Here is a 25,503-nt window from a genome sequence, read left to right as displayed (position 1 = left end):
ACAATGTTCTAGTGTCCAATTCTATTCTATTCATATAAAACATTTGTTTTTATACCATATATTGCAATACTGTAGTCTATAATTACAGAAATAAATGCAGAACTAGGCATTGTTTTCCAACTAGTTTATATTTGAAAATAATATTTTTTATGAGAGCTGTCAAATCAATAAATTGCGATTAATCGCATCCAGAATAAAAGTTTATTTACATAATATATGTGTATTTACTGTGTATATTTATATGTATATATAAATATATGCACACATACATGTATTTAAGAAATAAATGCAATATATATTTATTTATATATAATATAAATAACTTATAAATAAGAATTAGTCCTGTCAAATTGACTGACATTTAATTCTGTAATGTTCTAAAATGAATTAAATAGGTAAAAATAAGGACCGTTAAATCGATTAATTAATAATTAATTGCATTCAAAATAAGTTTGTGTTTACATAATATATGTGTATGCACTGTTTATATATTTATATACATAGTACACATACACATACACACACATATATTATGTAAACACAAACTTTTATTTTGGATGCGATTAATCGCAATTTATTAATTATTTCTGTAATTTTAGAACATTACAGAATTAAATGCTTTTGTTTATATATTATATATTGTAATACTATAGTGTATAATTACAAAAATAAATGCAGAATTAGGCATTGTTTTCAAATTAGTTTCTATATTTGAAAATGATACTACTTTTTTACTAGAGCTGTCACATCAATTAATGGCGATTAATCTTATCCAGAAAAAAAGTTTGTGTTTACATAATGAATGTGTGTATTGTGTATATTTATTTGTATTTATAAATATCCACACATATATGTATTTAAGAAATATATGCAATACATATTTATATTTAAACTGCCCTCCAAAAGTTTGGAAACACCCCTGGCAAAGTGTAGTTTTGAACGATATCAGCATAAATCCTTATCATTTTTTGGTGCAAATACATTAAAGTAACTTAACATTATCATTGAAGATGAGCAATAACAATTTTCATTTTGATTACATAATAATGGCAATATATACATGTCAAAGTCAGACATGCCCCTTTGCCAGCTGTGATGCCTGGTTACTGGTTTAAACTTGGCCCAGGTTTTTAAAAGATTTTTGGTTCAGCACACCTTAATGGCTTCAACAATTGACTGCCAATTAAGTTTAGAATACAGTGAATTTAGGCCCAGGTTATGCAGAGCTGTAATAGCTGCTAATGGTGGATATTTTGATGCATCGAAAATTTACGTTTTTTCTATGTATAAACTGTTTATGTAATAAAATATGTTTTCGTAGTTTGTGTTGTCCCTTATCAGTGCAAAATTATCACAAATTAAAAAGGATTCATGCCAATATTGTACAAAACCCCACTTTTCTAGGGCGTTTTCAAACTTTTGGAGGGCAGTGTATATATAATATAAATAATTTATAAATATGAATTAGTACGGTCAAATCGATTAACTGCGATTAATCACATCCAAAATAGAAGTTTGTGATTACATAATATACGTGTATGCACTGTGTATATTTATATACATAGTACCACAAACACACACATATATCATACACACATATATTATGTAAACACAAACTTTTAGATTTTGGATGTGATTAATAGATTTGACAGTCCTTATTCTTACCTATTTAATTACTTCTATAATTTTAGAACATTTCAGAATTAAATGCAAAAATATGGGGGAAAATTTCAAATGACTAGACCTGTCAAAATACCTAAATTGCTTCCACCCAACTCATAACACACCCAGAATTTTAATAAAAACAACTCTTTGGATTGAGACACAATTTCTGTCACTTCGCACTCAATAATCTTGCTCCCTGGGGGGCACAAAGAGATTGTTTTTGTCAGAATTAGGATATAACCTGCTATTTGAATGCTCCTTTCTGTGAGAAATGCGTTTCTAACCACTGTGTTTTTCACTGTGTGACAGAGAAGTTTCCTGAATGCACTATGTCATTTATTTTCATTTATACAACAGAGATCCGCTTCTCCAAACGGAGTTTCAAGAGTGCTGAGATAAAATGCAACAAATAACCAAATACTTATTGTGTCTATTACTACTCATATTGTGTCCAAAATTTAATTTACTCATTGTTAATTTAATTACGCAGGGCTGCTTTTCCCAAAAGCATCGTTAGCCAATTAAGCTCGCAGTTCTGTTGGTAATGACCGAACTTGCGACCTCGGTTGCTTTAGGGAAACGCACACCAGATGTGTCGTGTGCAAAAAGTGACCACTGACCTGGTCTCCAATGGGACGTTGCTGTTGAGCACCCAGCTGTCCTGCAGCTGCACTGACTCGGGTGTGGTGGGCCCCTCGCCCGGGGCGGATGGAGGGGCGTGGATGGGGTTGCGTCGGCCGCTCAGTGTGTTGCGGTTGAGGGAATTGGCAGAGGACTGGTGGTGCGACAGCGTCTGGTGGTTGTGCGGTGGAGGGATGGGTGGCCGCAGGGTGGACTGGCTGTGATGGTTTGGAGCTCCTGGGAAAAAAAATGATTGAAAAACCCTTTTATCAGGCTGTCAATCAATTATCAATTGGCAATGTCAAAAACTGTGTTAAGCGATGCAGGAAATGCGAACGGAATAACGGCACTGTGAGGGTGAAGTGCAATCAGAATAAACATCAAATCAGGGACGAAAGGACGCTCTCGGTGATGACAGCCTGCCAAAGCTGTTTGTGTTGTTATTCTTTCTTTCCGAATTCACATGCAGACGTTCCGAGGCGGCAGGAAGCCCCTAAAACACTCAACCACCCAGCTTGTTAAGACGCTTGTCAGACAGGAAACTCCTGTCTTCTCTTTTTAAGCTGCGCCGGCATTGCTGGATGCTGTGTTTTCGTACCTCATGAAGCAGCATTAATTGACGTTGTTTGCCTCAGTGTAATCCTTAATGCAGCTTGAATTCGGTGCATGAATCCGCAGGAGGCACCGGCTCTGTTTGACTCTTTTACCGTGAAACACTTTGTACATGGACACGACTGCGGCGCGAGGCTCTTCACTTCAGGGCTGCTTTGTATGATCTCACCTGTGGTGCTTGGGAAACGTCTGGCATGTAATTTTAAAGCAAAAAGAAAACAAATCTCTCTATCATGTTACATTTATTACTCTTGTCTATCAGAGGAAAACTGAAAGAGAGAGCGGGGAGGAGGCCAGACAAGAAGCATCAAACATGCCCCTAATAATGTTTTCCCATGAAACACGGAGTAATGCAATAAAGATGAACCTCCCAATCCAAGTTTTCTTCCCACCAGCACCCAAAACCATTTCCATTTTTTCAGCCTGCCCATCTCATGCTTGTTGATCCATGACAGTTGCCTGAGAGCGAGCGCCACGGCCTGATCCCCTGTCTATTGCTGTCAGGAGTCTGATCAGTACGAGCAGATGGGCTAAAAGAAAACATGAATCAGCCCTACTAAGAGACTCACTTGCTTACTACACTGCAAAAAGTTATTTTCAAAGTGTTTTTGTCTGATTTTTCCAATACAAATATCTAAACATTCTTAAATCAAGATCCATAAAGGATAGTTTTCCCAAAAATTAAAACTCTGTCATAATTTACTCACCCTAAAGTCGTTACAAACCTGTATGAGTTTTTTTCTTCTTTTGAACACAAAAGAAGATATTTTGAAGAATGGTGGTAAACAAACGTTGTTGGCTACTGGCAACTGAGGGTGAGTAAATGTATCTCTTAAAAAATATCCCTTTAAGAAGCAAATTGTGACCCTGGAACACAAAACCAGTCTTAAGTAGCAAAACTGTAGCAAAATTGGGTCAAAATTATCCATTTTTTTATGCCAAAAATCAATAGGATATAAGTAAAGATCATGTTCCATGAAGATATTTGGTAAATTTCCTACCATAAATATATAAAAGCTTAATCTTTGATTAGTAATATGCATTACTAAGAACTTAAATTGGACAACTTTTAAGGCGATTTCTCAAAATTTTGATTTTTTTTTAGCACCCTCAGATTCCAGATTCAAATAGTCGTATCTCAGGCCAAATGTTGTCCTATTCTAACAAACCATACATCAGTGGAAAGCTTATATATTCAGCTGTAAAAATCTCAATTAAAAAAACCCCTTATGACTGGTTTTGTGGTCCAGGGTCACAATTGACTTTTCTGAAAAATGTATGAAAAGAGTTTTTTTTTAAAAAAAAGAACAAATATGTGCCAATGGTGTAAGAAAAATAGGCTTGTTTTTTCTTTGAATTAAGTCTTTTTTACCACGTTGGCAGCTGCTACTTCTTGTTTTAAGCATACATGTTTTTGTTTTTTTTAAAGAAAACAAGATGCCAAAAAAAAAAAAAAGATTAAATAATAATAAAAATAAAATAAATAAATAAATAAATTTAAAACAGTAACTAACTACCTAAATAACTACCTAACTAAATATTTTTCCAGTCCCTGGGTTTCATTTTTAAACAAAACAATTAATAAATATAACTGCTCACTCTCGAATCTAAATAGACTGCCCTCTGGCTATGCAATGAGATTAATTTCTTATTTTGTACACAGAAAATAAGATTTGCAGCAACTCCTATTCATTAACGACATAACCAAAGACTTTTGTGTTTTCTGTCTGCTTGGCCCCTGTTTTGCAAGTGTTTGCTCTGTGAGACGCTAAATCTGCCACAGTAAAAAGCCTCTTGCGCTCTCTCTCCTCTTATCCTCTTCTTTTCTTTTTAAACACAAGACCGTGCATGTGCCAAGGACTGCGAGAGACGAATGTGTATGTGCGGGGGATTAAATTCATGAACGAAGTGTATTGACAAACAGAACGTCAAGAGTTTGTTCTTACCAACTAAATCCAACCAAAGGAGAACAGATCAAGTGTGTCTGTGTGTGTATGTGTGTAAGTAGAGTGGATCAGTGCTGGCCTGGCCATGTAATCTGCTGTTTCTCGCTGTATTACAATGGCAACAGTGCTGGATCAAACATGGAATAAGCGTAAAGCCAGTCTCTGAGTGCTGGGAATTGGGAGAGATCCTGGCGCTCAGGCACAGTGGGGTGGGTGATGGGGTCTGACCCCCTGTCTAAAGATCATCAAGGACTGATCTGAGCTCAGTGGCCCTGTGGCTTTATCTGGGAGGTGACATGCTCTGATGACCCAGACTCTGATCTGTGACCAGTGAGCGTTGAGTGATGAAATACATTGTGAAAAATGTCTTATAACAACATGAGGGTGATTAAATGATGACAGATTTTTTTTTTCTTGGGTGAACTATCCATTTAAATAACATCATGCTTTGGTAGATAACCAAATTTTTTATCTCATAATTATGATTAGTATGTCATAATACAGACTATTTATCTGACTTTTTATGTCAATTATGACTTAGCATCTCAGAATTTTGACTTTTTATCTAATACTTATGATTTTATGTCTTAATTATGATTTAACAAAACATTTTTCTTACATAGGGAAATACACAGACTTTGTTACATAGATAGATAGATAGATAGATAGATGTCCAAAAATTGCACTTTCTAGATTAAGGGTGTGATGCAATTTACCCCATGACACATCTTACCCCACTCTCTCCTACATTCTGTTTCTTCCAAGTTTGCAGAATACAACTATAAAAGTGATTCTGCAGTGCTAAGGTGAAGTAAAGTTTAGTTCCTGTCTCTCATTAGCTCTATAGGCGTGCTGGAAATAGGTCTGGACATTGTTAACTTCTGTTTAAGGGTACTTTTGTTTGTAACACTATGTATGGCTGTCTGGGGCCACAAGATGAATGCCTCTTCTTCTCTAGAGGCATGATCCCTGTGGCTGGAGTAAAAGTCCGCGTCAGCATGCTGCTATAACAGTGAATCTGGGAGACGTGGCCTGCTTTTGGGCCCAGGTGCAGTGTGAGGGAGGGCAGTGTACAGATGTTCAGTATGGAAGGAGGGGGGTGACCTCTTGACCCCAGAGAGACATTTAGCATCTGCCAATATACATGCAAACACCCTCCTGAGGATGTGTACACAAACTCATGGTCAAACAGACATAAATATAATTACATTTAAGGTCAGCACAATAATTAAAACTCAGAATGCCTGTTGGGAAGTTTGGGGAGTTACTAGCAAAGCTAAAACAGAATAGCTCAGGTGGTTTACATAACAGCGTGTTACTTTTGGCAGCTAAGAGCCTCTGTGTGAGCTCCCTTTTATATCATTAACCTACAAACACATACACTGCCATTCAAAAGTTTGGGTTGACTATTCGAGGGGAGACACTGCAAAAAACATTGTTTATTTCATGCACGTGTCAAGTTTGGAATTTTGGGCTTTTAGGTTTTTCGTAAAATGTTTTTAGTGGAAAGAAAACAAGAACAAAACACTTTATTTTGATGGTCTCTCATTAGACTATTAGTAGCATGTCTGCTTAATAGCTGCAACTCTTTATTGTGATGGTCTCCCAACAGACAACTTTACAAGTACATGTCAACTTAATCTAATCCTATCCCTACCAGTCTACTAATACTCCACTAACACTCTAGATTTAGTAGATATGTAGGTGCCACGTTACCTATAGTCAACAGAATGTGTTAAAGGGACCATCAAAATAAAGTGCAACCGGCTAGTGGAAAGAAAACATCCAAAAGACACTGTTAAGTGTTTCTTTTATAGCACTTTATCTATTTGTGTCAATAGATTTCAATTACAGTACAGATTTTTAAAGGCCGTTTTCTCAAAATGATTCAATTCAATTCAAATTTATTTGTATAGAGCCTTTCACGATACACATCGTTGCAAAGCAACTTTACAGCAAATTAAAGTTTTTACAATATATTTAGTAGTAGCTTACTAGTGGTGAGTAAGCAATGTCAAGTTGATGTACATATGGCAGAAATGAATGGTAAAGATCAATTAATCAAACAGACAAAAAACACTATAAATTAGTAGCAAATTTTCTCTTACACTGAGCCATAAATCTCCACTTCAGTGGCACTTACACACACCAAACTTTACAATTTTATTCCTGTCCATATCCTGAAGGTTTTTACAGAGGGATTTGTTCATATATAATTTGCTTTATTTTTTGACAAATTTGATTCCCCTCAAAATTGCGAAAATATATTGTTTTCTGTCAGTTCTAAGTATTTTCTGAATTATGGAATGAAAAAATGAGATTCCAAAATTCCCTCTGTAAAAACTTTTGACTCTAATATGTCAAAAAATAAATAAATAAATAAATAAATAAATAACAAGAATTCTGAAAGTGACTTCATCCAGTGCTTAGATTTTTGTACTAGAAATGTATGCAAATTAGTGCACATTTCATTAATAAAGCCTCATTTGCATATTTAAACCTAACATTTCAGAAAACTTGTAATACAAAAAATGTTTGCAATTATCAACGTAATCAATCAACCGGGTAATTGAGGTGAATTGAGGTAATTTTTTTTTTACCCTATTCACCTGCATTGTTTCACCTTAATGTTTTTAAAAGAAATAACTTATGATAAGACTGCATTTATTTAAAGGGGATGTCCACTTCCAAAACAAAGATTCACATATAATGTAGTCACCCCCTTGTCATCCAAGATGTTCATGTCTTTCTTTCTTCAGTCGTAAAGAAATTATGTTTTTTGAGGAAAAAATTTCTGTATTTTTCTCCATATAATGGACTGATATGGTGCCCCGATTTTGAACTTCCAAAAGGCAGTTTAAATGTGGATTCAAACGATCCCAAATGCGGTTGTAAACGACTGAAAAAAAAATTTAAATACAATTTAAATACTTTTTAATCTCAAACACTCGTCTTGCCTTTCTCTCCCTGAACTCTGTGTATTCTGACTCAAGACAGTTAGGGTATGTCGAAAAACTCCAAATGTATTTTCACCCTTAACTTCAAAAATCATTTCAAAATCATCCTACATCACTGCAGAAGTACTGACAGTGCAGTCTTTGCAAAGTGAACATGCAAAGAAGATCAAACACCCTTAACAAAAAAGGTAAAACAGCGATATAGGACAATTTTGAAGTTGAGGGAGAACATGAGATGGGAGTTTTTCAACATACCCTAACTGTTATGAACTGGAACAAAAACAGCTCAGGCAGAGCAAGACGAGATGAGCGTTTGGCATTAATAAGAAATTGTATTATTTTTATTAAAATAACCGATCATTACACTAGATAAGACCCTTCTTTCTCGGCTGTGACCCTTCTTTCTCGTTTACGATCGCATTTAGGATCGTTTGAAGCATTTAAACTGCATTTTGGAAGTTCAAACTCGGGGGAACCATATCAGTCCAGTATATGGAGAACAATGCTGCAATGTTTTCCTCAAAAAACATAATTTCTTTTTACGACTGAAGAAAGAAAGACACGAACATCTTGGATGACAAGGGAGTGAGTACATTATATGTGAATCTTTGTTTTGGAAGTGGACTTCTCCTTTAATCAAAAATGCAGTAAAAACAGTAATATTGTCAAATATTAGCACAGTTTAAAATAACTGTTTTCTATTATTATATATTTCAAAATTATAAAATCTAACTTAATTCTTAATTAAAAGCTGAATTTTCAACATCATTACTTCAGTCTGCACTGTCACATAATACTTCAGAAATCATTCAAATTGGCTGATTTGCTCTCCAAAAACATTTCCTATCATTACCAATGTTTAAAAAACTTTTAAATATTTTTGTGTAAACTGTGATGAGTTTCTGATGATTCTACAATGAATAAAGTCTGAAGGACAGCATTTCTTTGAAATCTCTCATATTATAAATGTCTTTACTGTCACAATTTAATGTGTCCTCGCTGAATAGAAGCATTAATTACTTCATATCTTATGCACAAGTATTAATTTAATTAATTTCTTTATATCTGATATATATCTTACTGACCCCAAACTTAAAAAAAAATAAATAAATTAAAAAGCTTTTCACTGCCTTATCCAGCATCTCTGAGGAGAATTCATGTGAATGTTATGACAGGTAAGCTGATTACACTTACTCCAAGTCAGTTTGGATAAATGATGGTCAATTTATTGAGTTTGCTCAATTGCTTGTTTACTGTGATAAATCATTAAACACAGCACTACTGAATAATCACTGCCAGTTGTCAAGAGGACATTTTTATGAATCAGAGATAAGATATCATGCACAAGCTCAAGAGAGCTCCTACTTCTGTAGGTCCACTGTGTTTTTAAATCTTCAAATATTCAAGGTTAAATAACAGCATCTGCTTCACAGAGTTTTAACAGATACCTTTGTGCTTTTACCTGCACAACTGGCTTAAAAAAAAAGTGAAAAGGTTGTTTGCCCAAAGCTTGAGAAAACAACAAATGCAAAAGTCACTTGTGGTCGAGGCGAAACACTGTAGGCTCCCCTGTCAGCCCTTCCTAGTCTGATGAAAAGGTTGTTTTCATATTCATGAAGAAGCATTCTTCATTCGTAAACCTCTGCACGCATCATCAACTTTTACCCCGCGTCGACTATGAAATGGCTGTGTCGAGGCTCTGTGTGTGTGTGAGGGTAGAAATTCACACCCGCAGCGCACAGTAATCGCTGTCCTTTTCACTCTCGATGTCTCCTTTACTCTAGGACACTGACAGATTTATACAGCCTAAAATACTTATTTTAGGAATTGCTAATTGAAGGTTTACTTTAGAGGATAATCAAGGTTCTTTGTCCATGAATGTTTTATGAAACTAATTGACGCCTATTATAAACAGACTGACTGGTGCACAAGAATTATTCTGGAAACTGTATTAAAAACGAGATGATACTTTTGCTCGGATGTTTAACGGTACAATTGAAACGTCTACACAAACTATCAGTCAGTCATGTACCAAGGACACATTCAAGGATAAAGCTAAAATCCAATTCCTCTGTTTGGCTACAGTTAAACCAACAACAGCACACAGACACCAACACAAATTGAAATAAACCGCTGGACATAAGCGGCGGAAACCTCGGGAAACAATAGGAGTGAGAACATAAACGTCAATTTGGGATGATAAAGAAGATCGGAGAGAGGCCCTGGACTGCAGGAGGTAAAAGAGAGTGTGATTTTACTGGAAAACGCTTGTGTCTGCTTGTGAATAAATAAAAGAGTGTAATTAGGAAACCGCCTATTTCTATACCCTGATACAACCACCCCCTCCCACCATATTCACTAATAACACAATGGTTTTCTCCAGCCACTGTGAGTGCCAAAATTCAACTCTAAGATGGCGCAATATACGGCAAATCCAGTCGAGTACACCGGCATGTTCACATATGCTGAAAACGACAGCAATAAACTGGTGGATGAAAGTCATTTCAGCACATTATCACAGAGAAATAGGATACATTTTACAGTCAAAACATCATAGTTTGCCATGGTCCAATTTGCACCTGCTGGTAGAAACTGGAACTACATCACTAGGTTACAAAAAGCATCTTTATACACTGAAGACCATTTTAAAGTAGCTATTGATTGTAAAGAATCTATCATTATGCCATTTTCCAATTAGTCACATGGCATTTATAACTTTTATGATTGGCTCAAAACTTCCTGGCAGCAGAACTGATGACTTATTAGCAAAGATCAAATTTCAAATCACAAAATTCTCATATCCTGAACCAGCCAAGCAACTGTCATTGAAATAAACAGGTCTGCACAGGGGTGTGCGATAATGAGTCAAGTAAAGTCAAGTCACCTTTATTTAGATTGTGCAGATGTGTACTTTGCTGTCATACAATGATCGATCGGCGCAAACAACCAACACCTGGTTAATTTAAGCAATATAGAAATCCTGTGCTGAACGTGTCCCAGAGAAGTGACATGTCTGGTCACTCTACTTTTATGGGCATTTTAATGCCATTTTTAAAAAACGTACACTCTCAGAAAAAAGCAGTTCTGTTGCTGGGGCGATACCCTAAGGTACAAAAGTGAAAAGGTACATCTTTGTCCCTTACCTACCCCTAAATAGTACATATTAGTACCTTACAGGTACATTTTAGTACTTTGAATATACATATTTGTACCTTTTCACTTTGTACCTTAGGGTACTACCTCAGTGACAGAACTGTACCTTTTTTTCTGACAGTGTATGCATCATCTTTCGTGTGAAATTATTACATTTAATCAAAAAATAAATAGCAAAACACTATAGGGCTTTTAACAATCCAATGAAATCAGTATCAACAAGATCAGACATTTAGATACATTCACACTGACTCTTTAATGCAGAACATGAATGCATTTAACCTGCAGTTACAAATGCATAATTAATGTTTCGATGCTAAAAAATAATAGTATTAAAATAAAAATGAATAGTGATATTTGAAATGATTTGAAATGATGAAAAGGGAAAATATACTTTAAATGTAAACCTAAAAACTCCAGTAGGTGGTGGGAAATCACTGCATTAGTGAGTCATTCATTCAACTGATTGATTCAGTAATGAAACACTGTTGTGTGTTGCTCAGAGATGCAAAACTGCTCAGTTGTGGCTTTGTTTAGAACAACTATCAACTTTGAAATACAGTAAAAACAGGAACCGTTGTGTCTCAATTGTATGTCACTTAATATTTACTTGTTTATTGAACTGTTCATCAAATCAATATCACAATGATATTTGGAGAAAAACGTCAATCACTGTGTGATATTAACTATATCAGATGACATAAATATTAATTACATATACCAGTCATATGGGGGCATTTTTGCTCCATAACCTTAATTTTGGGGGAATTTGAATGTGAAAATGTATTTCCATAAACTAAAACATGCAGTGAAAGCATGAACTCTAAATGTGCTCACACAGAAGTCTAACCTACATTTCATAGTGTATGCGTGCACGCTCTGGGAGCATTTTCATTTGGTTTTTGTGATATACCTGATAAAGTCAAACCACATAGCATTTACAAAGAACAATTATGATATTATTGTAGACGATACACATCGCACACCCCTAGGTCTTTGAGTGGAAAGCTTTCTCCTGGTATTACAGTCCTCTTTGTTTACAACACTATGAATATTGTTGTTTTGAACACTGCAACCGTATTAATTTGCAACTAAAGTGTGTTACTTCTGCACTCAACATTCCAGCAAAAATATGATATGACAACATCATTAATAGCAACTCCCAGTAAATAGAATAATAAAACTTTCAGGCATGGATGAGTCAATCAATAGATACATAATTTATAAAGGAAGGCAGATAGTAGACATTTTGCTTCCAAATGCACAAAACACACATTCAACTTTTACTCACACACAGTAATGTGATCTGACAGTACTCACGGTTGCGAGCCAAAATACTCTATGCATTAGTTCACTACTACACGCAAACTGGAAACACGCACACCCCCTACAACTTAAGTACCAAAGCACTGAGGACTATGTGTGTGTGTTTGAAAACACTGAAAGCATAGTGGAGTTTTGTGCCAGTCTCAATAGCGCAGCGTGGAGGTCATCTAGCTTGACACAGATCCAAACCTACATGGTTCAGCTCGCTCTTACTAAAAGCAGATCCCCACACACAGTCCGGCGTGCCTGAGGTTAGCACTTAAACCCACCCCCTGCTCTTTCTGGGACCGTGCCTGTGCCGGGCAGAGCAGAGCGGAGCGGAGGCGCTGAGCAGGATGGAATTGGCTTTCAGTACACTGCATTAGTTTCACAGTGGAGCTCCGAAGGCCCACTGGCAGCAGGAACAGAAAGCCACCATGTTTGTTTTCCAGGCCCAGCCTCGGTAAAAAATGTTTATTGATATTTTCTGTGGTTCAACGCAAGTGTCGGAAGCTGAGGAAGGATGCCCGCACAGCAGCCACAGCCAAGAGGAGCAGTAGGCGTCAGGACTTCTGCTTTCTTTCAAAGACTCTCACAAGAGCAGCCACTGGCCTAAAAAAATCCAAGTTCTGACAGCAAATTCAAAGGCTTTGCAAAGCCTGTGTCTTGCCATCTTCAGCAGTCCCATTTTGTTCTTTGAACTGGTTCAAACCGACTTGCAAAGCATTTGTAAATCACTTGATCTGAAGAGCGAAACATATTGGAATCATAATTTGATACAATCTTTGTAACCTAATAAAAAAGCAGTTTTTAAACATCATTTATTTTACTACAAAATGAACCCTTTTTATTTCTGCCTAATGAAGACTTTTGAGGTTTTGCAGTTTTTGCAGATCTTAGGGCATTATTCTCTTGCCTACTGTAGGTCTGCATTGTGTTCTTCATATGAACTCAAAACAGACATGCTTATATAAAAACAATAATTATAAAAAACAATTACGGAACAGTACACCCTTAATTAACACATCAAAACAGAATAAAATTAGCTTTTAAATGTGGGTGTCAAGTCTAAACTAAACAGCTACCATGGTTTTCTCAAAATGATCACTCAAAGTGACTCTCAAACAAATTGATTAGCTAAAACGAATTTTCCTTCACCATCTTTTAATACATTTTGTCCCCTCTCACTAACATGCTAATACAAAAACAACTAAAATGAATAAATGAATAAATAATAACAGTAATAATGAAACTTACGTAACGACACATCCTTAATTACCACAGCATAAAATTAGATTATCTTTAAAAGGCACTGGCAATTGTTTCCACATTTTCTCCAAAATGATCACTCCATTAGTTCACTGAATGAAGTGAATCCCTAAAAATGAATCCCAGTGTTTTTCAGCGCAATCTCTTGTCCCTCACAAAAGACACTTCCAGATACCTGCTCTCTCAGCAGCTGGTCTGGAGGTCATGCTGTTGAACTCATGGACGTCTATTCTGAGGTTTAATTAAAACACAGCCTGGTTGGTGGTAACAGAAGTAAACGCAAGCTGTACGCTGGGCTCCGAACGAAACATTTCCCTCACATTCAGCCTCTTTGGCCCAATCCCCTCCTGTAATGAGCAATAATAACAGTCTGAGAGAAGAGTCATCAAATCAGCCTGAAAATAAACAGGCTTTTGAAACCCCACTCTAAAACCCACCCACACACAAACACACACGGCCCTCTGTTCTGAGCACAAAGGCTTAAATAACCTAATACAAAAACAATAACTTAAAAAAACAAAAAACAAAAAAAAAAAAACAATTATGCAACAGCACGTCTTTAATTACTACTGCAAAACACCATAACATTAGCTTTAAGGGGGCATCCAGTCCAAACTAAATTGTTTCAACAGAATTTATTCAAAGCACACGGTGATTAAAAATGCATGCATTAGGATCTACGGCTGATTTCACTGGCAGGAGTATGTGACTTTGGAAGCTGCTAAAAATAGCCAACCGACACTCTCCATTTATAATAAATGGACAGAGACGCAAACACTAACGCTTCATACTCACACACACATGCACAGAGGCGCTTTCCAGGAGCTTTCTTTGAAAAGACACCTAATGCCACAAATCAGCTTCAATGTTTTTCAAATATACAGGCCATGAATCACAAATTCAACAAAGCAAATGAATGGAATCTGCAGACTTTTTGGGGGGACAGCATGACTGATTTCATCACTGATAATCAGAAGAAATGTTTCTTAATCAGGAAATCAGCATATTACAATGATTTCTGAAAGATCATGTGACACTGAAGACTGGAGTAATGATGCTGAAAGTTCTGCCTTGTGCTGTCACAGGAATAAATTACACTTTAAAATATACTCCAGTGGAAAACAGTTCTTTTAAATTGTAACGTTTTGCGAAACTACTGGTTTTTGATTAAATAAATGAAGTCGTGGTGAAAAACATTGACACAAATCTTACCAACTCCAAACTTTTGAACCTTTTTACAAGCAAATATGTTGAAAAGGAGGCAATGCGTCACATTTCTAAGAGAGCTCTTTTTAACACAGCCAGGCTGCCAGTCACAGGGCCTCGCTGACAGCTGCAATAGCTCAAGTAATGACTGTGGCACCGTGTGCATGCCACCGGTGTCAGCGCTACCCACTGGCAGAGATGCAGTCCAGCTGTGCAATATAACCCACTGGAGCACAGACCTGCAATAAACACTAAGCAGAAATATAGAGATACACTCCGCTATCCCTAATTGTGAAGCTTTTATGTATTTAAAATCAAAACCAGCCAGTAATAAGAGACGCAACAGTCTCAAAAACATCTATTCAAAGCACTCTTCCTTTTATAATGTCTCTCTGGGTTATTGGCCAGACATTTGAATTCCTGCACAGAAATCACCCTCAAAAAGATCGCAGTACATTTAATTGGACACAAACACACATTTCCAATCTCAATCCAATACGCCAAGATGTAAAACACACACACTCTCTGAAATGAAACAACATTCTCAGACTTGTACACAAAATCTAAGCTCAAGGCAACATGATAATAAGCCAATTATTTAGTGCTTTATTTTTAGGCTAATTGCAAGCTTTGAAACTCCTCAGAGCTGAATGTGTCATCAGATCAAGCAAATGCAAACTATATGACAAACTTGCAAATAATATGAAATCTGAATAATTAGTTGCAAGCATCTGATATTCAAAGTAGTTATTTTTCCAAATGTGATAAAGACCAGTGCATTAGAAAAACAATGAATGGCGTTTGTCAAAGTGGAAAAGTTTTTTTTCTCACATAGCTGATTAGAATGTGGAAATGTACTGATATTTTCTTCCAAATTAAAATTACAGCTTGATTAGGGCATTTATATTCAAGAATTTAAGTGATGAAAGAACAAAAGGACTAATAATTGTACTATTATTTCCACCACCACCACCACCATCATCACCATCGCTATTGTCGCTGTTCTGTTGCGTAGATGGTAGCATATTTCCAATACTAATCAGAGATTATATTCTTAGATTCTTTAGAAAAACTCTCTTTTAGCAAATGCGAATTTTATGACAGGTGAGAATAAAACGCGAGAATATTAACAGGTCCAATGAAGCTATTAGTGGTCACCTTGTCTGCACTGAGAGACACTGTGATTTCCCCTTTCGTATTTTTGATCTTCTCTCATCCATAATCCTTTTGGTGCGACGTTCTAGAGCCGTGGAGCTGGCAGTGTTGGAGTGAATTTATTTACAGCGTGGTTAGTCTGCAAATGATTGATGTTGCTGCAGCAAACAGTAAACCAATTAGAGGCATGATGTAATGTCATTTTAAAAGGTTTATAATCGCGTTGCTCCTGAACTCGGGCCCTGATCAGACGTAATAAAGATTTATAGCAGATCAAAGGAGAGGCTAATGCCATTAACAATAGATTATATTCCAGCAGAAATTACATTAACAACTTTTTTTCCTCCCCTCCGCTAAATATATCCCCTGGATTGCAGAATTGGACGCGGGGCAAAGTTTGGAGGACTGTGCAACGTACGGAGCATTAATTACTCTGAATGAGCACAGCTGTACTAAAACGACTCAGACACACATTTTGTTCAGGCTGACCTGTTATAGTGAGCTTCTACACAACGTGTGAAAGTGTAATAAGTTACCATAATGCATGTGCCTCATATGTTACGTCCTTGTGGGAAACTGACGCTGTTTGATTTCATATCCATTTGTTGTCACCTTGAGCTTCACTAGACATAAATATAATCTATTCCTATAACAAAACGACCTTGTTAGGGACAACAACTAACACTATGTCCTAACCAGGTGCAACATGACAAAATGACAAACGATAAACCCTATCTCTTATATGTTGTGGGCAGTTCACTTAGACCTTGTTCAGACAGCAGCAATTTTTTCCCCAAGTTAAATCAATTTAGGTTTTTTTTCAGAGGTGAGGGGAAAAAAGAAATCTGTGAAAAACATGAAAACTTTAAGTCCACTGTAATCATCAATTGCTGAAGTATAACTTATATACTATTACAATATTTATTTTCGTAGTTTCAGCTTTAGTATTTTTGTCATGTACCTGTCACGTAATTTTTATTCTTTAATAATATTAAATATTTCACTTTAACTTTTACAGTGCCTTGTGAAAGTATTTATACCCCTTCATTTTTTCTCGTTTTATTGTGTTGCTGCCTTGTGTTAAACTGCTTTAAATTATTTTTTTCCCACATCAATCTACACTCCACATACCATAATGGCAAAGCAATAAACTAACATCTAACATTCAACATCTTTGCAAATTTATAAAAAAAACAAAAACTGAAATAAGTACATTGCATAAGTATTCATACCCTTGAAGGGGTATGAATACTTTCGCAAGGCACTATATGTTTACTTTAATTTTAATACTTCAACTTATTTCAATTAGTTGCAAAGGTAACATTTCTATTACCAAAATTATTTAAATGACCCATTTTAATTAGTTTCAATAGTTACAACACTGTTACTATGACCATATAGATTACTGTATCTATTCTGGTAGCTAGCAAAAGTGACTTAAAAATCTGAACATAAATTTCAGATCTGGACACATACAATTTTTATGAATGGTTGATACAAAAAAGCTGATTACAAAAAAAGACAAAGCCATTCATTTTCAGTGGGAGTTATCCACCGTTTCAGTGATATCCACGGCGATTAGCAACAGCAATCACTGGCAATGTGACAAAGGATCAAAATCACATTTCTCATCAAAAATGTTCTGAATATCTCTGTTTTTACTGCTCATTTAGTTAAAACACATTGTTAGGCACTATTATTTTCATAGCAGAAAACAACACAGGACACTCAAAATGAGTAAGATGATAATGGTGGCATTAGCCAATGAGATGTGAGTGGGAGGGGCTTACCAGTGGGGGGGCTGGGCCCGGAGCAGGTATGAGTTGGGGGAGATTTGATCCTCTGGGTGGGGCTCCAGCATGGTGTGGGAGGAGCTGCTGTCCAGCAAGGGCACCTGACACTCCCTTATGGTAGGCGGGGCTGGATGAAGGGGGGCGGGTGGGGGAGAAGGAGCAGGGGGCAGGAGGCTGGAGGAGGCGGTGGAGGGAGGGAGGGGACGACCTGAGGAATGGACAGATAAAAGGAGACGACATGTGACATGATGCACGGCAGATATCAACATACTAACATGAAAGACATACAACATACATTTTACATTGAACCAAGTGACATTAATGAACTCATTTATGTGATAATGCACTCACTAATGTGATCAATTGAATTCAAATGACTTCAATGACAATCTTTGAAGCCGACATGAAATGGCTTTTACAACCCATTTTACTTTTGTAATATTGTGTGTTTCCAAGTGAAACATGAAATTTAATACAACAAAATGCAGGACGAGATCTATCAGGAATTGACTGGATCATGAAAAGTGTCTGTTTCATACTAAACTGCGTTCAAAATGTGAGTTTGGAGTGGGTTACGGACGACTACGCCCCTCCTGAAACTCCTTGGGAACCCATTTCTAAAGAGGCTTTTTACCCGATACATGGAGGTTGAAGATTAAGTTCACCCTTGAGAACATTATTAAGCATCCCAATAGAAATACTTCTACAAATGTATCGTAATTTACTGTTATTGCCATAAACTTTATTATATTAACCGGGAAGCTTTTACAACGGCTCCATTGCTTACAACAGTATAGCCTAAAACAATGCATAAGTAGCTGTCTACTGTTGGTTAATATTAATTATTAATATTAAGTTGTTTCCAAGGCAGTGCGGGTTTTGTCAATTTGAGGAATGATTATGAAACTTTTGTCTTGAGAACAACATGTTCGGCTAAAATTTGCTCAGAAAGTAAATTGGGTCAATTTTGATGAAGGATTATGAAAACATTTTTCTCTTCAGAACAACACGTACTAATAAAATGTGCTCAGACGCTGTATTAAGAAAGTAAATAGGGTCAATTTTGATTTCACGTTGACCTTAACCATAACAGTCCCCTGTGATGTTCATGTCGCACAATGTGCTCATAAAATAATTCCCATAAAATGAGCTCCAAGGTGTTTCTCATAAAAGCAAGCTATGAGGTCACAAACTAAATTTACTGCACAAGTTATATGCACTCATAAATGCATGCAAAATTTATGCGCTCTCACCTGTGCATAGATAATGAGGGCTGAAAATGACATCATGCTAAGCGTGCATTGATGATATATAAACAAAGGCACCGCGACAGAAGTAAACAGTCGGGGTGTTCATGTACATGTGTGTGCGCTTGTGAGTTATGGAGTGCTTGGACTGCAGAACAGCAGACAGGAAGTGCTGCTCGCAGCATTTTTTGTCCAGTAAAACTCCACGCTGGGAGCACTGCATGAGAACATTTACACACAAACACAGTCGACTTCATCACTGTAATACAGATGTTTCGGATGTGATTTCCCAACAGGATTCTGTAATAGAACCATATACATGCGCTATATGACAATAAAGAGCCCGCAGTTATGAAGCGCGTGTAATTTTTTCCACTGCAAGCAAATGCACGAGGGGAGCTGGGCAAAGTCATTGGTTTTAAATGCACCTGAGTTTCTGAGTAATTGCCATGACATTGGAGGTAAAATTGCAAAGTTTTTTTTTTCCTTCAAAGAAGCGTGTGCAGTCAGTCCTCATAAAGGCAGAGGAATTAGGAGGCTATTACCTGCCTTAATTACTCCTGGAAAGACAGCACTGAGGGAAAAGACGGCGCTCGCTACAATCACGCCACACTGTGAAACATCTGAGCGGCGCTCTTTTAAGATTCATATCAGTAAAACTAAAATGACAATGTATTGACCATCGTTTTAATTGGGATCAAACGAAGACTGTGCACTTTCTGTCTTTCAAGAGTCGCTTTAACTTCAAAAAGCCGAATGCTACACAAACAGATTATACACACAGCTCCACTTTCATCTTCCTTTCATCGCATCAACCCCTGACTGCCTGTTAGCAGGAATGGAAGAAAGTGAGAGGGTGAAGAGGTGCTTTTGTAGAAGACCTTGAATGCAGAAAGTGTATGAGCACATCTGACTCAACTTCCCTCTTCAACGCTCGTCCTCCCTCTCCCCATGACTCCTTTGTCGGTACAGTATGCGGTCATTCAGGGATATTGAGTCGAGGTTGCTGGCTGTGCCTTGTGCTATTGATTTGCTTCAGTGCTGCCCTGTGCCAGAAACACACCTCCATTCACACACTAACATACAAAAGACAAAGCTTATTTGATTTTTTTAGTGGGGTTTTTATTTTAATACAATTTCTATGTTTATTTTAGACCTCATTTTAGGTAGTCTTAGCAATGGATTTGTTACAGTTTTTTAATTGATGTTTTAAACTGTTAAATATTAGATAAATCTTAATAAGATAATAATAATGAGTTATTGTCAAAATTAAATTAAGAAAAATAAGAAAAATGCAGATTTCAAAAAAAATCGTAATGCATAGAGTGTTTGAATCTTCTGTAATAACTGCATACGAGTCCCTCAGTTGTCCTCAATGTGAAACGATGGATCTCAAAATCATACAGTCATTGTTTGAAAGGGTTCAAACACACAAAAATGCTTGAAAACAAAAGAGTTTGTGGAACCTGAAGAATTTTCTTAAGAACAGCAGGCAGTTGATCATTCAGTTAACAACATGGTATTAAGAATCAAGGGGATGTAAACTTTTGAACCGAGTCATTTTTATAAATTCAACTATTATTTTCTCTTGTGAACTATATGTAAACATTTCTTATTTGAAATATCTTTTTGAGGACAGTACTAACTGAACAATAACATGCATTTTGTGTGATCCCTCTTATTTTGGTAAAATAATTAACATTGTAATGATTCTGAAAAGGGAAACTTTTGACCTCAACTGTACATTATCTAACATTCAAAAGTATTTGTAGATATTTTTTAAATAAGTTTTTTAAACTTTTATGCTCACCAAAGCAGAAAACTGAAATATTATGAAATACTATTGCAATTTAAAATCAGTTTTCTATTTTAATATATTTTAAAATATAAATTCTTTGTGACTGCAAAGCTAAATTTTCAAAGCTAAAGTCTTCAGTGTCACATGATCCTTCAGAAAGTATTTTAATAGGCTGATTTGCTGCTCAAAAAATGTTTTATTTGTTTATTTATTTTTTGTTTTTATCACTGTTATTTTTTCACGTTTCTTTGATGAATAAAGTTCATTATCAACAGCATCATTTATTTAAAATATAAATGTTCTGAAACAAAATAAGTCTTTACTGTGATTTTTGTTCAATTTAATGCATCCTTGCTGAATAAAAGCATTCATTTCCTTTTAACATAATTGACCAATAATTTTAAAACTGTAATATACAGTCCAAATTTTATTGAAACCTGAAATAGACTGATTTTTTTTATGATGTTAGCTATTTCAACATTTTAAAACAATATATGTATTACTTTATAATAGTAACTCTTCCATATGTCTTGCTTAAAGTTTTCCTTATCTTTTTCTTCTACTTTCCCATATCTAACCTCATGATCTGCAGAAAAGGGATGCATATTATATATAAGGAAATATAGCAGGCTGAATGGATTGCTTGTTAAGCAGACCCCAGAGACATGGGGCAGAGGCCCGTTAAATAATAAAGAGAAAGACGAGGAAGGATATGTTTACCGTCAGCATTTCATAAAAGCATCTATGGGATACGCATCTGAGAACGAGTGAATGGGAGGAGAGAAACAACTAGAAAAAGGAGAGAGAGAGATACAGGGATCTTCCTCACTAATGCACAGAGGAGACGAATAAACACTGAAAAGCTCAGCGAATATGCAGATGAAAGAGCGAGAGGTTAAGTGTGCTGCTGGCTGATTAGCTTGACTTCTAAAGAGATGGATGGAGAACTCGGCCGTAAAAATGCAGAACGGCAAAGCTGCATATGGCTATCTGAGGACAGACAAGCAGCTGGAATTCTGGGAAGATGGACCAGTGAGTCATTTACTCTGAACAGAAACAGAATAGTATTTGGTAAGTTTGAATGAGTATTTAAAACAGTTCAGAGGCAAAATGTTTATTGTCGTTGAACTCATTTTAACAAGCACATAATATTCATCACACAAAACCATGACACCATTTTCAATGGACCATTGCCTCAATAATGAGAGTATTTATGGCACTGGACAAGAGAAGCCCATGTGTGTATATGTGTGTGTGTGTGTGTTGGGGGTTATTAAATTTTTAAATCACTTTAATTACAAAAAGGAAAAATTGCATTAGGTGGCCAAAAGCAATTATAGGAAACTTAATCTCCTTTGCAATTAGGCTCAGGGGCATTTTTTAACTATTGTAATTTATTTTTGCTACATTTCTATAAAGGTCAGTATAAATTGCTTTGTGTTATTAGAACAAAGGCTCGTTAGAAGGGGGCTGAGGGGGGGCACCTGTTCCTCTAGATGATTCTTCTCCTTTGCCGTCCTTCCTAAATTCCCTTTATCTCTCTGGGAGAGGATGTGCTACTGTGGATCTGCCGGCCTGGAACGTTGATTTGACCTTGAACATCCCTGGTTTGGCCCTTAGGTAGAATACATTTTTTAAATACTTTCTTCTCTCGTAACTCAGAGACTACTTTTGTTTTCCTGAAGAGTATAAACTTTGTGGAACTTTGCACTGGCAGCTGCCTGATACAGCAAAATGCAAATTATTAAACAAGTCGTGAAAATAAAATACATTAAACAAAACCCCTAAAAAATGAATAAATAAATATTTTTCAACATTGCCAACATTGATAATAATAAGAAATGTTTCTTAAACACAGCATATTATTAAACCAGTACATCAGAATGATTTCTGAAGGATCATGTAATAGTGAAGACTGAAGTAATGATGCTGAAAAACCACAAATTTGATATATATTAAAAATAGAAAAAGTTTTAATATGTAATGCAGCCAAACGCAGCCTTGGGTGAGCATTAGAGGCTTCTTTCAAAAACATTCAAAAGCTTTCTGACCCCAAACTTTTGAACGATAGTTTGTATTAGGGGGGATTTTGTCTAGTGGAAATCTTTCGGAAAAACATATTTTGCGTATTAGCCAAATGAACAATCAACACCCAGGTAGTATAACCTATTGAACAGACTGTATTTCTATCCCTCACAGGCTTAATTTTATTAACATAAAATGAAATATGCTGTCTACTCTGACTGAGGTCTATGAGCATCAATTGTGTTCCTTTCTCTGACGAGAAGCCACACTGGCTGGTCTCCTACAGCTAAAAAGAGCTGTCAGCCGTACTTTAGGTTCAGCCTCTCATTATCCAGCATTTCTCCACTGCCGTTGCTTTTGGCTTCACTCCATTTTGACAAAACTCGATTTGAAAAAGTTCATAGACAGACTACATGAAAGTGCATTGTGATGCTTGGTTTCACACAGCTCATAATTCATAAAGTTTAAGCCTGTCCTGCGCCTTGTTTTTTTGATTGCTGCTGAGTCTAACTTTTCCATCACTTGTTGAAGCCTCTGGGTAAGTGCGCTCAGAAAATTACATTATGTAATGTAATACCATTATGTGAAAATCATTTCGCTAGATTCACGGATTACGGGATACAAGCAGACGTGCCGCTGACTGAAGCGGTCCTGTCGGCAAACTCGCACGAATACGCTCACAGACAAACCCTGATACCGCAGCCCGGGTCTAGCTAGCACATGGGGCGCGGCACAATATCTCTCCACCCATCTGGCCGGTGAGAAGACGGCGAGCCAAAGAGGCCAAAAAGCTCAGGAAGAGACAGCTGGAGCCCAGTCAGATGGAAAGTGACAAATTACCGCCCTAATGAGAGCCATTCATCATTTCTCCCAAACTCTCTCCCTCCCTCTATTTTCATCAACAACGCACCTACACGTTTAGCTCAACCGTCATCCAACACCTGCATTCACACGCGCTGAAGATGGGGTGGAAAAGGAGGCGGATTAGACCTCAGAAAATATGAAATGCAACACATAGTTTACCTTACAGGTGTGCAAGAGGAAATGAGAAGAACAGAGAAAAGTAGGATGGAAAACAGATGTGAATTTCCCAAAATACCCCAGCATTACTAAACCGTATGATAATGTGAGCTACCACCACAGAAAACTTTTTTTTCATAATTCATTTTATAAAAACCAGTACTGGTATGGTATAGTCTAGTATAGTATAGTATTAATTTGAATTGTACAGAATTGTATAGTACAGGTTTTAAAACTATACTATAGCACTATAGGTTTTACCTTACAGGTGTGCAAGAGGAAATGAGAAGAACAGAGAAAAGAAGGATGGAAAACAGATGTGAATTTCCCAAAACACCCCAGCATTACTAAACCGCATGATAATGTGAGCTACCACCACAGAAAACTTTTTTCATAATTCATTCAATATAAAACAGTACTGGTATAGTATGGTATAGTACAGTACAGCATAGTATAGTATAAAATTGAACTGAATTGTATAGAATTGTATAGTATAGTACAGTACAGTATAGCATAGTGTAGTATAGTATAGTATAAGTTTTAATAGTATAGTATAGTTCTATAGCTTTTAGTTATAAAACCTATACAACTATACTATACTATACTATACTATACTATACTATAATACACAATTCTATAAAGTGTAGAATTAAATTGTATTGTATTGTACAGAATTGAATTATATGGTATGGTATAGTACAGTACAGTATAGCCCCTTAGCGTTCCAACATTCCATCCGCGGGACGTTTTGCATTGAGTTAAATTCGACAAGAATGCTAAGGGGATAGTATAGTAAAGTATCGTATAGTATAGTACTATAGGTTTTAATAGTAAATTACTATACTACACTTTACTACACTATACTATACAATACTATATAATATAGTATAGATTTTAAATTACATTGTATTGAATTGAATTATATGGTATAGGTTTTAATAGTATAGTATAGTATAATATAGTATAATACTAGATGTTTTAGTAGTAAAAACCAATCCTATACTATACTATACCATAGCCGTAAAACAAAATACTTTACCAGAAATTGTGTTTGTGTTATGTATTTCTAATATTTATTTATCAGAGCACAGCACTACACTACTTGTGGGAAAAGTTTAAATTGTACAGTTGTGCACTTGCAAAACAAAAATAAAAATTCTGCCATCATTTACTCACCCTCATGTTGTTTTAAACCTGTATGACATTCCTCTATGGAAAATAAAAGACGATATTTTGAAGAATGAACAACAATTAACGGAATAACAAAAAACAAAACAAAACAAAAAACATTAACGTTCTTCCACAGAAGAAAGTCATATAGGTTTGGAATGACATGAGGGTGAGTAAATGATGATGTAAAATGAAAATTAGAATTTCCATTTTTTGTGTCACTTTAAATGTGCAGAGGTCATTCATATGACAAACATTGAAATCAGTCACTTCTCTGGGTCCATTCCTTAGAGTGCATCCACCTATGTAGACAACGCACTAGGTTTGGAGCAGAGCTAATGTATACGGAAGGTGACAGGAAGCTGAGGGACAGTGACGTAGATCTCTCGTGAGATCCAGGGCAGGAGGCCATCTTATGCCCACTGCCGCTAAGATGGCCGTCACCGATCCCACGTCTATCTCTGCCAGAGAATTTCGAGGGCAGATTGTCTGAATGCTCTGTGATTGGCTCCATTTTCTCATTCTGATGTTGTGTCGTGTCGAACAGGCTGACAGGATCCT

The 25,503-nt window shown here is 36.3% G+C and overlaps 1 protein-coding gene across 1 annotated transcript in view; it reads right to left on the bottom strand.

Annotated features, from left to right (window-relative positions):
• The window catches only part of tenm2a (teneurin transmembrane protein 2a), a 189,483-nt gene that overhangs the window by 94,511 nt on the left and 69,469 nt on the right, over nt 1-25,503 (bottom strand). The window contains exon 2 of the mRNA XM_051127510.1: nt 2,286-2,523. Within this exon, the coding sequence (XP_050983467.1) occupies nt 2,286-2,523 (238 nt within the window). The remainder of the gene's footprint in view (nt 1-2,285; nt 2,524-25,503) is intronic.

The sequence above is a fragment of the Labeo rohita genome, chromosome 14 (assembly GCF_022985175.1).
Source record: "Labeo rohita strain BAU-BD-2019 chromosome 14, IGBB_LRoh.1.0, whole genome shotgun sequence".
Lineage (NCBI taxonomy): Eukaryota > Metazoa > Chordata > Actinopteri > Cypriniformes > Cyprinidae > Labeo > Labeo rohita.
The sequence above is the reverse complement of the archived record's forward strand: the minus strand, read 5'-3'. Positions and strand labels throughout refer to the sequence as shown.